Source organism: Mus caroli, chromosome 8, assembly GCF_900094665.2.
Source record: "Mus caroli chromosome 8, CAROLI_EIJ_v1.1, whole genome shotgun sequence".
NCBI lineage: Eukaryota > Metazoa > Chordata > Mammalia > Rodentia > Muridae > Mus > Mus caroli.
The window spans coordinates 62,248,018-62,262,459 of record NC_034577.1 but is presented as its reverse complement, the minus strand read 5'-3'; the positions used below and the strand labels follow the sequence as shown (position 1 = coordinate 62,262,459).

Here is a 14,442-nt window from a genome sequence, read left to right as displayed (position 1 = left end):
TGTTAACTTTTTGTTTGTTTTGTTTTAAGACACATATAGGTCCTTGGATTAGTTTATTTAAGACTGGCCTAAATTTCCCATCCTCTTGCTTCAACCTTCTGAGTGCTGGGATAACAGACTTGTACCACCATGCCTGGGCCTATGCTGTTCTGGGAATGGGACCCAGGATTTTGTACCTGCTAGGCAAGTACTATACCATCTGAGCTGCATCCCTAGCCCAAGATATCTCTTTACAGGAGGATTAGCTGCCTGTATGAGGCAGGTATAACTTGCTTTTGTAGTTCTCTTTGGCCTAGTCCTAAGGCTGAGTCTGTTAGTCACAGTAATGGGTCATGTCCTTTTATGAGTATCACAGGAAAACAGCTGTCTGTCAGCTGGTGTGTGGCCATTAGGGTAGATGCTGAGCCTGCAGCTCATCTTATATTCCTTGTTGTTTGATGGCCAGGAAGCACAGGAATGGGATAGAGTACAAAGGCACACATGACCAAAGCAGGGCCCAGTGAGTCCTGGGGCATTCTGTGCTGGATTTTCTTCCAGTTCATCTTCCTTCCACATGTATAGTTAGAATACTACCCGATTACTGTGTACTGAAGCAGGTGTGTTTAAGGCCCAAAACAAATGCTAAGGCCTTAAGATGAGCCAGGAGGCCCCTTGCAGTCTATGAGCATAGCCATGAGAAAGGACAGAGCACCTAAGAAGTGCAACCTACTCTAGGGACCCTCATTCAGAATGGGTTGACATGTCACAGCTAACGATCACTCTGTCCTCTGTGTCAGGATGCACAGACAGTTCTCCATAGGGTCTGGCTGGCTGTCACAGGGCCTTGTTCTTAATGACCTGGAATGGGTTACTAGATGAACCTCAGCACTCTCAGCCTGAGACCAGAGACCACCTCCCCCATGTTGGAGTGCATCCTCCAATCTTCAACATTCCAAACCTCTGGCCCAAACTGTGGAGACAGTCAAAGCAGCTCCCGCCTCAGTTTACATGAAGCCCTGTCCAGGAAAGTCTTCTATGCTGGACTGGGACAGCAGCCACTGTTCTCGGAAGGCTTCTTGAAAGGGCTTCTCCAACATGCCTCGGTGGCTAACTCTGCCCAAACTCCACAGTTTCACCTAGGCAAATGTGAGCTACTGACCTAGCCACAGCGGCCCCATAACTTACCTTTGATTTCTAGCCACTGCTCATAGTCCTCCTCATCATCATCATCAGGGGACTGGAAGACACTTGGGCGGTGTGCAACAGGCAGCTGTTTGGCATGTGAGTAGTTCTTCACAGGACCCGTTGGGCTACTCAGTCCCAGACCTGTTCGCTTGCTGAGCACGAGGGGTTTCTTCAAGGAGCTGGGTGTTGGCATGCTGGGAGGGGCCCTGGGGGCTGAATCTGGGGTTGGAAAAAGAAAACCCTGGAGATCTCCAGAGGGCACTGTTGTGGACTCACTACCATTATAGAGACACCACAAACATCCTAGACCTCTAAGTATCATTGAGTGCCACTTCTAGGCCAGTGGAGATGATGTTTCGAGTTCCTAGCTGGAAGAAGATAAGTCAGTCAGGGCTTAGCAGGTGGCAGCTCTTGCTGGATATGGTTCTGTATACCATATCTAGAGTAGAAGGCAGGTCAGTTCCTAGGTGAGATTCCAGCCTCTACATTCCAGATCATAGCCTTTCTTTTAAAGAATTATTTATTAAATATATATGAGTACACTGTAGCTGTCTTCAGACTCAGACACACCAGAAGAGGGCATCACATCTCATTACAGATGGTTGTGAGCCACCATGTAGTTGCTGGGAATTGAACTCAGGACTTCTGTTAGAGCAGCCAATGCTCTTAACCACTGAGCCATCTCTCCAGTTCAATCATAGTCTTTCTAAACTGGCCCTGAGGCCCTGAGGGTAAAGGACATAAATAGCATGTCCTCCTCTGACAAAGACTGAAGTCAGCATTAAAGTCTTTCAGTAACAACAAGCTCCAACTGGGCTGTGCTGCTTCCCTGTGCCTGGATATCCACCCACTAGGGTAAGCTGGAGGATGTTCTGGGGTTCACATGTCCCCCACCTAAGGTCCCACATGTGGACAGGGCTTGGTGCTCAAGACCTATAATCCTAGCTATTCAGAAAACTGTGGCAGAAGGAATGAGTTCAAGATCAGCATGGGAGACAGAGTGAGTTCAAGGTCCAACTGGGAAACTCTTATCTCAAAATGAAAAGCCAAAAGAGGGTTCCTTTATGGTAGAGCACTTGAACATACATGAGAAACCAGGTTTAATCCCCTCCCCCAATTCCCATGGGGGTGACAAGGCAGAGAAACTGAGTTCCCTGGGAGCAGTGCTGCTACACAAATGGGCATCTGGGCTGGGGCACAGGAAGCTCCACACTCCAGATTTATCTTCCAAAGTCTCAGTTTCTAAGTATAAAATAGGTTCCTGGCTACACGATGCCTCAGAAACTGAACTCAACCATAGGTCTGTAGGTTCTCTCTGGGTATAAAGAGAATCCCTTTTCAAACAGAAAAGCATCCAATGAGAAAGGCTATGATTTAACCTAAACAATGCTACACACTGCTGAGGACAGGATGACCACAGGACTCTCAGACACTACCTGCCAGCAGTGGGTTCCTGTGAGGTAGAGGTGAGGGTGGAGGCTATGCCACAATTTCCCATGGGTTTTTCATTACTAAAATGATCCAGTGCTGGAGAGGTGACTCAACAGTTAAGAACACTTACTGTTGTTACAAAAAACCTGGATGCAGTGGCCTATACCCATATCAGATCTCTTGCACCCAAGGGCTTCTGCAACTACAAGATACACATGAACTCATACAGGCCCACAGGCATATGAATAAAAATCAAATCTAAAAGTCTTAATGAAAAATTCCAGGTAGTGCACATCTTTTATCTCAGCACTTAGGAGGCAAAGACAGGTAGATCTTGGGGAGTTTGAGGCCACCTACTACATAGTGAGTTCCAGGATAACCAGGCCAGGACTACATGAGATCCTACCTTTTTTGCTGGCTGTTGATATTTATTTATTTAAGATTTTTTTTTTTTATGATATGAGTGTATTGCCAGCATGTATGTCTATGTACCATGCGTGTGCCTAGAATTCCCAAGAAAAGTCTATGCTGGATACCCTTGAACTAGAGTGGTTGTGAACCATGGCAGTGCTAGGAACTGAACTTTGTTCTCTGCAAGGGCAACAAGTGCTCTTAGCAGCCCTGAGTGTATTTGTCTAACAAAGAAAAGAAAAGAAGAAAGGAAGAAAGGAAGAAAGGAAGGGAAGAAAGAAAGAAAAAACAAAAAAGCTCAGAGGCGGGGCCCAAGCCTCAGTTGGCACTGTCATTAGGAACCATGAGACCTTCTAGGGGTGGGCTGGCGGTCACATGCTCTCTTTGTCTCCGTTCCCCCCCCCCCAAAAAAAAAAAGCCTGGTAGGACCACAGTGAAGCTCTCTACTCTCTGACAGGGACATCATCCTCTTTGCTTGGCCATCTGACCCTATTGTTGCTGGAGCTGTTAGGGGTGGAGTCTGGCTTCTGGTGGCCATAACAAGTCACTCATCCCCAGTGGTCCAATAGAAGACACAAGTAAGTCTCAGGCTGGGTGCACGCCCCATTTGGCACTTCCGGGCTCTGTTGGCCTGTTGCTCGCCTAGCATGTGTGACATCCTGGATTCCATCCCCAGCACCACATAAAGCAGACATGGTGGCACACAGCTGCCATCTCAGCACTCAGGAGGTGGAGGCAGGAGAATCAGGAATTCAAGATCATCCTTGGATACATAACAAGTTGAGCCCAGTGTAAGCTACATGAGATCCTGTGTTAAAAATTAAACATGGGAGGCATAGCATGGCAGTGCAGGCCTTTCACTCTTAGTCTGGGGAAGTAGAGGCAGGTGGGTCCCTGTCACAGAAATTCATTTCTGGCAAACCTGGTCTATGTGATGAGCTCTAGGTCAGCCATGGCTACATAGTGATACCCTGTCTCATCAAAGGCACTGTGGGCTGAAAAAGATGGGTTGGTGGTTAAGAGATGGCTTGCTATGCTATGCAAATGTAAGGCTCTGGATCCCCAGCCCCAGCTCCCACATGGAAACATTCTGGACAGAGGTGGTGCATGCCTTTAGTCATAGCACCTAGGAGCCAGAAGCAGGTGGATCTTAATTTGAGGCCAACCTGTCTACAAATTGAGTCTGGGAATAGCCAGGGCTGTTAAAAAAGCAACATCAATAAAACAAAACAAAAACAAACAAAAATGATGATACACGAAGCCTGTTGATTCGGGTAAAGAGGATATACACTTTGTTAACTTTCTTTCTTTTTTTGTTTTTTTTTTTCAAGACGGGTTTCTCTATGTAGCCCTGGCTGTCCTGGAACTCACTCTGTAGACCAGGCTGGCCTTGAACTCAGAAATCTGCCTGCCTCTGCCTCCCAAGTGCTGGGATCAAAGGCGTGCGCCACCACTGCAGCACTTTGTCAACTTTTAAAGGAACATGTGGCACAGGGTTGACAATGATCCTCTGCCCACAGACTAAATGAAAGAGGATGAGGGAAAGGGCAGCGCAGTTATCTGTGTGATGCTAAGTGTAGGAAACATTGGCTAGATATGGCACTCAATAAACTCCTGTGGAAACCTGATTACTGGGTGACTTGTTTACCTCCAGGATCCTGCACCAGCCACAGCAGGCCAGAATGTGTCATCTTCTGACACAACTTGGACATCTCAAGCGAGCTTAGTATTGGAGTACAACCCACTCATACCCCATTGGGAATCCTCCGTGCATGTAGGACCTGACCCTTCTGGCAGAAGCCTGTTGGTCATATATGGAATAGTGAGGGCATTTAATGGCCTGAGGTGGGAACTGTCAGGGTGACAAAGGTTGGAGTGGAGGGCTGGCTACACTCACCTGTGCTTGTTTGTGCCTTCTGTAACTTCAGAAACTGCTGCAGGAAGCTGCCATCATTGGCAAACTTGTTGGAGATGCAGGAGTTATGTGCATCAGCAATTCTAGAAGCAAAGCATAGGTGAGAGTAAGCTGTAGAGAAAGGCAGAGAGCCAATGACAGGGCTAGTCCACTGACATTCCTGGCCCAATACCCACCTGTATTCTCCTGCTGAGAGGCCCAGATTGTAGCCTCAAAGATGTTAGGGACAATAGCTAAGTGCAGGGTACAAGCATGTATGTAGTGGGTTAAGTGTTCTCTGCCTTGGTGAAAATAATACATAGGATTAGGCTACTGCTGCTTGAGTCCCAGCTCTGTGGTCCCAGTGGTCACCATCAATGGCTTATGTTCTTCTCCTGCACAGTACATGGTCTACAGCTAATTAATGACCTGGCTATTGTTCACCATGTGTCACAGTTTTCTCTAAAGTAGGATGTGCATGCGTTTTGTGGTTTTAGTTATTTTGAGACATGATCTCTCTCTATAGTACTTATTGAGGTAGAACTCACTATGTAGACCAAGCTGGCCTCGAATTCACAGAGATCTACCTGCCTCTGCCTCCTGAGTGCTTGGATTAGGAGTGTGCACTACCACACTCAGCTTTGTGATTTTATTTTGTTTGCTTTTGAGACAGTGTTTCATGTAACCAAGGCTAGCATTTAACTCCTAATCTTCCTGACTGTGCCTCCAAGTAGTAGGACTGCACTGCATATGCCACTGAACCTGTTTGTTTGCTTTTTTTCCTTTAATACCATGTCACAGGGGCTGGAGAGATAGCTCATGGGTTAAGAGCACTAGCTGCTCTTCCAGAGGTCCTGAGCTCAATCCGATGCCCACTTTTGGTATGTCTGAAGACAGACAGTGTACTCAAATACAGAGAAATAAATCTTGCCGGGTGTGGTGGCGCACGCCTTTAATCCCAGCACTCGAGAGGCAGAGGCAGGAGGATTTCTGAGTTCGAGGCCAGCCTGGTCTACAAAGTGAGTTCCAGGAAAGCCAGGGCTATACAGAGAAACCCTGTCTTGAAAAACCAAAAAAAAAAAAAACCAAAACGAAACAAAACAAAAAAAACAAGCTGTGTCTCACAGCTGGCCTGTCACTCACTACACAGCCCAAGCTGGGTTCCAAGTACTGGGATTTGTACATGTGTTGCCATGCCTGGCTTTAGTATGTATCCCCAATGCACACACAGCTCTGGCAGAAACTTCAAGCAATAACACGCTCTCACACCTACAGCAAATGGCTTGTGAGAACTGAAGGGACCTGCTATAGATTGTGCTGTGGTGGCTTGCTCCTTGTCATTCTCTGTTTTGAAGACAGGGTCTCTGTAGTTTTCCTGTCTCAGTCTCCTGAGTGCTGGGATTTCAGGCACAAACTATCATGCCTGGCCAAAAAAAAAAAATGCTTTTTCTGTATTTTCTTTAGGCAGGTACAGCAGCTGTATCTGTGGTCCTAGTTTCTTGGAAGGCTGGAACAGAACGATGGCCTGAGCCCAGAAAAACAAACAATGAGCCATCATCTCAGGATGAAGAGAGCTGGCACTCAGCATGTGCACCATAAACACAGTTAACAATTACTTGTTAGAAAAGCACCCCAAAATTGAAGTGGCACTCATTGCTGACTGTCAGGGTTGAGTGACACTAGCTTGTCTTTGTCTCTTCTATTTCTTAGATTTCCTAACATGCATATAAGTTACTTTAACATACTTTGAAGGGGTTGGAGAATTGGTTCAGTGGTTAAGAACATTTGCTTCTCTTGCAAAGGACCTGGTCCAATTCTCAGCTCCCACTTGGTTACATTTATTTGTAACTCCAGTTCCAGGAGAGCTGATGCCCTCTTCTGACCTCCTCAGGCACTAGCCATTCACATGGTACACAAACATAAAGAAGGCAAAACACTCATACAGATAAAAATAAAAAAAAGGAAACAAAGGGCTGGAGAGATGGTTGAGCGGTTAGGAACACTGACTGTTCTTCCAGAGATCCTGAGTTCGATTCCCAGCAACCACACGGTGGCTCACAACCATCTGTAAAGTGATCAGATGCCCTCTTGTGGTGTGTCTGAAGACAGGTACAGTGTACTTATATATATAAAACAAATAATTCTTTGAAAAAAAAAAGAAACAAATATTTAAAAGAAAAAATTAACATCTTACTATGGTAAATTTATGTACTTATTTTATGTGTGTGCATACAGGTCTGTGTACTGCAATAAATGTGGAAGTCAGACAACTTGCAGGATCTCCTACAACTATGTGGTTATCAGGGTCTGAACTCAGGTCACAGGCTTGGCAGCAAGTACCTTTACCAACAGAGCTACCTTGTTGGCCCACAGGTTCTTTCCAAGTTTAACAACAAAAATATCCCTGGTTGTTCTTGGGTTCTGATATAAAAACAATAAAAGCCAAATAAACTAAACCCAAAAGTCTAAGTTTTTTTTGACACAGCAAAGAAGCCTGTACTGAGAAAGCAGCCTCCTGTTTAGCAGCTGAGAACCCAGGGACCTCAGGGCCTGGCATTGTCCTCACACTGCTCTAGCATCTACGGTAGAACTGTGTGGCATTTGCATGGGACACATAGTCACCACCCCCCAATGTACTGTTAATAATCTCTAGACAGCTTAGAACAACTACTGTGCAATCAGCTGTCTGTCTCTGTTACTTAGCAAATAATGCTGAGAAGATAAACACAGCTGTGTAGTCCCAACATTCAGGAGAGTGAGGCAAGAAAACCTTGTGCAAAAACCTGGGTAAGCTCAGGTGAGTGCTTGGCACGAGAAAGTAAAGACTGAAGCTCCACCCCCAGAACCCATGTAAAAAAGCCAGACAGAATGGTGCAGAGACAGGAGGATCCCTGGGGTTTGGCTGCTGATTGCTGAGTTATAGGCCAGTGAGAAGCTCTGTACCAAAAAACAATGTGGGCAGGCATGGTGGTGTACACCTTTAATAGCAACTCGCTCAAGGCAGAGGCAGGTGGATCTTTGTGAATTCAAGGCCAACTTAGTTTACATAGCAAGTTCCAGGCCACCCTGGATTACACAGTGAAACCCAGTCTCAAAAAAATAAAATAAAATAAAATAAATGCCAGGTGGTGGTGTTGCACAACCTTGATCTCAGCACTGGGGAGGCAAGGACAAGTGGTCTTAATTTGAGGCCAGCCTGGTCTACAGAGTGAGTTACAGGATAGCCAGAGTTACACAGAGAAACCCTGTCTCAAAGAACAAAACAAAACAAAAAGACATAGAAATGTAAACAACTCTTAAGGAAAGATACGGAAGGTTGTCTCTGGCTTCAACATTATGTACACTCATTGCATGTATATATGCATATGCAAATACAAACGAAGATTTAAAGTTTAATAAGCACATACATGGTCAGTACATACTTGATGTTCTCTCCATTCTTGCCTCCAGTGCCACAGATGTAACAACCCAGGACCTCAAGAGTGCCATGCAAGCACTCTACCACTGAGCCATGCTCTAGCCCATGAATAGACTTAGCATCACTGGACTATGGTGACAATAGCCATGGACAGCATAGAGGTTTGTAGTCTAAGCACACAGGGTCATGAAGGGTTTTTGTTTTTTGAAACAAGTTCTCATATAAACCAGATTTTAGCCTTGAACTTAACTTATAACCATGACCTTCAATTCTGAATGTTCCTAACTTAACTTCCCAAGCTCTGGGTCAACAGATATGCAGCATCACACCTGAGCCTCTTCACACCACCCTACTTCTACTGTCACTTCATCCCATCTCTTGTCACACTGAGACTCAGCTGCCCTAAACCTCAGAAGCCACTTACTCTCCAGGATGAGGGGGCTGTGGACTGGCCACGTGACTCTGCCTGGCCTTTTGTTCCATTCTGGCCTCAATCTCCCGCTTCTTCTGAGCAATAAGCTCTTCCTGGTGGAGGATGTTCATATTCATCTTTCCAGACTTGGGTTGTGCCATCCCAAACCACCGATTGGCCTTTCCTGGAAGGGAGGAAAGATGGAAATAAGAAAACACCTTTGCTCCATCGGCAGGCCCAACAGCAACACTCAGGATTTGTTCATTTCTTCAACAAATGCTTAAAGAATATTTGTCATGCATATAGCATTGTGCTAGGCTCTAAAGAGGATGGATGAGAGCTCTGGTCAGGTGGGGCTCTCCTTTGTCTGAGAAGGCAAGAGAACACAAAAACATAACATGAAAGGCTAGCTGGAATGGTAGTGGGACACATTTGCAATCTCAGCACTCAGCAGGCTAAGGAAGAGACCAGCCTCATGTACAAAGTAAGTAAGGCCCACTGCAAGGCTGGAATCGCAGCTGGTGGTGGGTAATTGCTTAGCATGAACGCCTGCCTGGATTCTGATTCTGTAAGAATCAGAACCAGATGTAAGAACCAGATGTGCTGATGCATGTCTATAACCTCAGCATAAGGTTAAGAAAAGAACAGAAGTTTAAGATCAGGGCGAGAAACAAGGTTCAGCAGTTAAGAACACTGGCTGCTCTCCCAGAGGGCCCAGGTTTTGTTCTAGAACCCATATGGAGGCTCACAAACATCAGTAACTCCAATGCTATGAGTTCTGACACCCTCTGTTAGCCTCTGAGGGCACTGCAAGCAACATAATGCACATACATATATTCCCCCTAGATAATCAAACATAATTAAAAGTAGAAGTTCAAAATATCATTCTCCAATTTATGAATTTTAGACCAGCCTGATGTACTTGAGACTTTGTCTCAAGAAAATTGTCCTCTGATTTTCACAATGATTATACAGTAACATACCTGTTCTCACTCATCTATACTCACACACACACACACACACACACACACAGAGACACTTTAGTGTGCAGGGTGGGGATGATGTGGGAAGGTGGACACAGGACAACATACAATAGTTTCAGGAAGTAATGTGGGAATTTTGCCAACTTCTAAGTGTATCTATCCTAACTGTATATTCTGGGACTGGGGAAATAAACACTGGGCCTACTGGGAGTTGGATTTCTGACTTCCCTAAACCCCTACTTTAACTTGAAGACCACAATGTTTCCTAGGATGTCCCTGATCAGTGTCAGAACCAGCAGACCCCAGATAATCTAATAGGCCCCCCAAAGTCTGATAGTTTCCTTCCCCTTGTGTACAGTTATCCTTGTAAAAGGCTGTAGGTCTCTGGGAAGGATGGGAGAAAGACTAACAATAAAACTCTCAGGTATTTTAGCAAAGTCCTTCCTTAGGAGAACTTGGCTGCCCTTTTATTCAAGAGGTTCTGGGTCGCAAACTGGCTCAAGTCTAGAAATTAGTTTATGGGCTAAGATTCCCTTTTGTCATGATCCAGTTCTCTCCCTCCACCATGTGGGTCCAGGAATCAAACTCACATCATCGTTAGCAGCAGGGACCAAGCCATTTCCGCAGCCCAGTAAATTAAAAAATTTTAAAAAGAAAATGAAGTTTCAAATTATGGTAAGGCCTAAAACTAAGAAACAGAAAGAGAGAACAGAACAATGCCTAAACTGGTAGGGTAGTCTAAAAATAACCATTAGAGGAGAGCACAGTTCAGCTGGAAATGGGAGTTATCAGGAGCCAGGGTCAGGAAGAACCATGTGAGTGGGATTCAGGGAGGTGGAGTAGATGCCAAATCCTGAGACAGGAAGATGTGCTGCACATCTGAGAACAACAGCAGGCTCAGTGGGGCCAGAGGAACTGGAGTGGGCAGAAACTGGGTGTGACACTGACTGTGGATATAACTTTTAGGGCTTTAGCAACTGACAAGGCGGGACTTAGTAAACAAGTAACAAGATCCAATGAGTCTTTTTGTTTAAGTCTTTTTGTGTGTGTGCATGGACATGTGGGGCACATATATCCATAGCACCACACATGGTCAGAAGATAAGGTGGTACTAATGTTCTTTTCTTCTACCTTGAAACATTGCTCATAGCTGTCTATGCCACGCTAGGTTCCCTGCAAGATTCCAGGGAGCATCCTGGCTTTGCCTCCTATTTCCTATGGTAATAGAAGCATCAGGATTACAGAAGTTGATAAGCCACCCGGCTTTACATGAGCTCTCTCTGGGTATCAAGCTCAGATCCTCATATTTGCATAGCAAGAACTTTACCCAGTGATCCATCTCTTCAGACCTCCATAAGTCTTTTTATTTGTATTTATTTAGATCTCATATAGCCCAGGCTGGTTTCAAACTCATTGTATAGTCAAGAATGATGTTGAACTCCTTCTTTTCTGTGCCTCCAAAGCAGGGGTTCTTAACCTGTAGGTCATGACCCCTTCAAGGGGTCACATCCTGTACACCAGATATTTACATTACAATTTACAACAGTAGCAAAACTACAGTTATGAAGAAGCAATGAAATAATTTTATGGTTGAAAGTTACCATAACATGAGAACTATATTAGAAAGTCATAGCATTAAGATAGTTGAGAACCGTCGGGCAGTGGTGGCGCACGCCTTTAATCCTAGCACTTGGGAGGCAGAGGCAGGCGGATTTCTGAGTTCATGGTCAGTCTGGTCTACAGAGTGAGTTCCAGGACAGCCAGGGCTACACAGAGAAACCCTGTCTCGAAAACCAAAAAGAAGGAGGAGGAGGAGGAGGAGGAGAAGGTGGTGGTGGTGGTTGAGAACCACTGATCCAAAGTGTTATGATTATAAGCTTGGGTTGCGTCAGCCAACTCTACTAATTTTTTTTTCCTTAGTTTTAATATGACCTTGGGGACAGGGAGATCATTCTGACATAGAGAAGGTGCACAGACAGCAAGATGACCAAAACAAATCACTGGCTTTGAGCAAAAATGCCAGTGCCATGTGTGTAGTGTGTATCACACAGCAATCATACAGTCTAAGGCAGGAGGTACATGCTTTCCAGACAAACACAGGCTTAATGAGACTCTGCTTCATTAAAATAGGGCTGTAGGGCTGGAGAAATGGCTCAGTGGTTAAGAGTACCGACTGCTCTTCCGAAGGTCCTGAGTTCAAATCCCAGCAACCACATGGTGGCTAACAACCATCCGTAATGAGATCTGATGCCCTCTTCTGGTGCATCTGAAGACAGCTACAGTGTACTTAGATATAATAATAAATAAATCTTAAAAAAAAAAAAAGAGAACTACTGTTCTAAAAGATTAAAAAAAAAAGTGCCTACTATCGTTAAAAAAAAAAAAAAAAAATAGGGCTGTAGTTGGTCTTTAACCCCAGAGTTGGTGAAGCAGAAGGAGACAGAACTCTGTAAGTTCAAGTCCAGCCACAGATATGTACTGAGACCCTGTCTCAAAACAAAACAACAACAAACCCTAGAATTGTATTCTAAGGGTTATCAGGAAAAATTCTACATTTATCTAAATACATTTTTAAAAGGTTTGGGGGGTGGGGGTGACTGTGTACCATGTGACTACCTGGGAGTTAAAAATGCTTGTGAGCTGACAAGTGGGTGCTAGATATCAGGTACTCTGCAAGAAAAGCAAGTACTCTTTCTTAATTGCTCAGCCATCTCACCAGCCCATATTCTTCCTATGTACCAGACTGGCTTCCACTTGAAACAAGCCTCCTGCCTCTGACTCTCCAGCACAGATCACAAACATGTGCCACTATGCTATGTTTAAACACTAAATCTGTATGTATGTGCATAGGCACTGTACAAGCCAGAGGTTGGTGTCAGGTATCTTCTCTTTCTCTTTTCTCCCCCTTGTTTGTTTTTTATTTTCTCAAGACAGGGTTTCTCTGTGTAGCCCTGGAACTCACTTTGTAGACCAAGCTGGCCTCAAACTCAGAGACCCACCTTTACCTTCCAACATCTGGCACTCACTCTGTAGACCAGGCTGGCCTCAAACTCACTGAGACCCACCTGCACTTTCCAATGTCTCAAGTGCTAGGACTAAAAACATAGGCCATCACTCACCGGCTTAAAAAAAAAAGACAGGGTCTCAGTTTGCACAGCCCTGGCTGACCTTGAATTCAGATGTCCACCTACCTCTCAGGAGTTGGGATTAAAGGCATTCCTATTGGCACTCTGCCTAATTTTTTGGTACAGAGCAGCTCACAAAACCTTAAAGCCCGTTTCAGCGCAGAGTGGTTGCCAATACACACCAGGAATCCACCTGTGTCCAGTCTGAAGTCCTATGGTTTCAGGCACACAACAGTACACCTGGCTTTTTAACATGAGTACTGAAGATAGGGAGGCGGGTCCTCACTCTTGGGCAACAAGCATTTTAACTACCACCATCTCGTCAGCCCTTAAATTCTAAATGTTAAAAGCAAAACTGACTCCCTAGACACTACCAGAGTTGACACTCCTAATTATTTCCATTTCATTCATAACAATCTCCAAAGAGACAATCCCAGTCCACTCCGAGGCCTATCCAGCCTCTGTGGTGAAACCTCTGTCTTCCCATAGAGAGCATCTACTCATATGGAACATCTTGTACTCAAGAAAGACTTTTCATGGAGCCAGAAAGATGGCTCAGAGGTTAAGAGTGCTTGTCACTCTTCCAGAGAATCCAAGCAAACATGCAGGTGGCCTACTCCAGCTCCAGGCACTCACACACAAAGACATAAAGACAAATGAAATTTTTAAAACTGTTAAGCCTTCCCTGACCTTCAATATATTAGCAGCATCCAACCTCACGTCACAAGAACTAGTTCTTTGCAAAATTTGCTTCCAGGTGCACTGACACGCAAGCTTAGCACAGCGTTTGGCACCCAGCATATGGTGAATGGGCAAATGCATCTCATCCTAGGGGCACAGGGACAGCTAAACCCGTAACCGTGGGAAACCGCCCTGGCTGACCCAGTACAGTTCGGAAACGCACATTTCCCACAAGGCAGGACCCAAGCCAAAGGGGACCGGAGGGGCAGGAGGGCTGTCCCAGGCTGTCGGCTGTGGATGCCACCGGCCCTGAGAGCAGTTTATTGGGAAAGCCCACGCGGTTCCCACCCGGCTCCCAGGCCTTTGAGGGAGACCAGGAGCGCTCCTCAGCCACGGGCGGGGGTTCGGGGGCGAACCCGAGTCTGGGGTCTCGGGAGACCAGAGAGGGGCACACGCAACGTTACTGTAAGTTTCCCTGGGGCTGAGGCGAGAAGTCCGCGTGTCAGGTCCGTGACAGAAAGTAGGGTGAACAGGAGACGTGCAGTCGCGAGAACCCAAGCGGGCAGCGAAGGGAAGTCGGGGGATGTTACCTGCAACATCCCGGTTGTCCATCTTGAGACTCATCCAATCCCACAATGCTCCGGCGCCACCTGAGAAGAGGGAGGCTCTGTTATAGTGCGCTTGGTCTGATGGTAAATGTAGTCCTCCTCCGACAATCTCGTCCAACCCCTTCTAGGACACCGGGCGTCTTCTCCACAGAAACGCCGGCGTCAGTTCACGAACGTGTATTACTCTCAGTTACGATGATGCAGAGGTATCATCCTCTCCTCAGAGTCTTCCTCAGTCGCAGCCACTTCGAACACACACCATAAGACCCAGAAGTCCTTGCGTAGCAGTTCTCGCGAGAATTGCCGGTCGCCAGG

At 45.8% G+C, this 14,442-nt stretch overlaps 1 protein-coding gene across 1 annotated transcript in view; it reads right to left on the bottom strand.

Moving 5' to 3' along the window:
- Sugp1 (SURP and G-patch domain containing 1) overlaps positions 1-14,402 on the bottom strand; it is a 29,204-nt gene extending 14,802 nt beyond the window's left edge. The window contains exons 1-5 of the mRNA XM_021169268.2: positions 14,312-14,402; positions 14,110-14,169; positions 8,743-8,914; positions 4,904-5,004; positions 1,165-1,383 (exon numbers count right to left, since the gene is read on the bottom strand). Of these exons, the coding sequence (XP_021024927.1) occupies positions 1,165-1,383; positions 4,904-5,004; positions 8,743-8,914; positions 14,110-14,143 (526 nt within the window). The 5' untranslated portion in view covers positions 14,144-14,169; positions 14,312-14,402. The remainder of the gene's footprint in view (positions 1-1,164; positions 1,384-4,903; positions 5,005-8,742; positions 8,915-14,109; positions 14,170-14,311) is intronic.
- Positions 14,403-14,442: the final 40 nt, after the last annotated feature.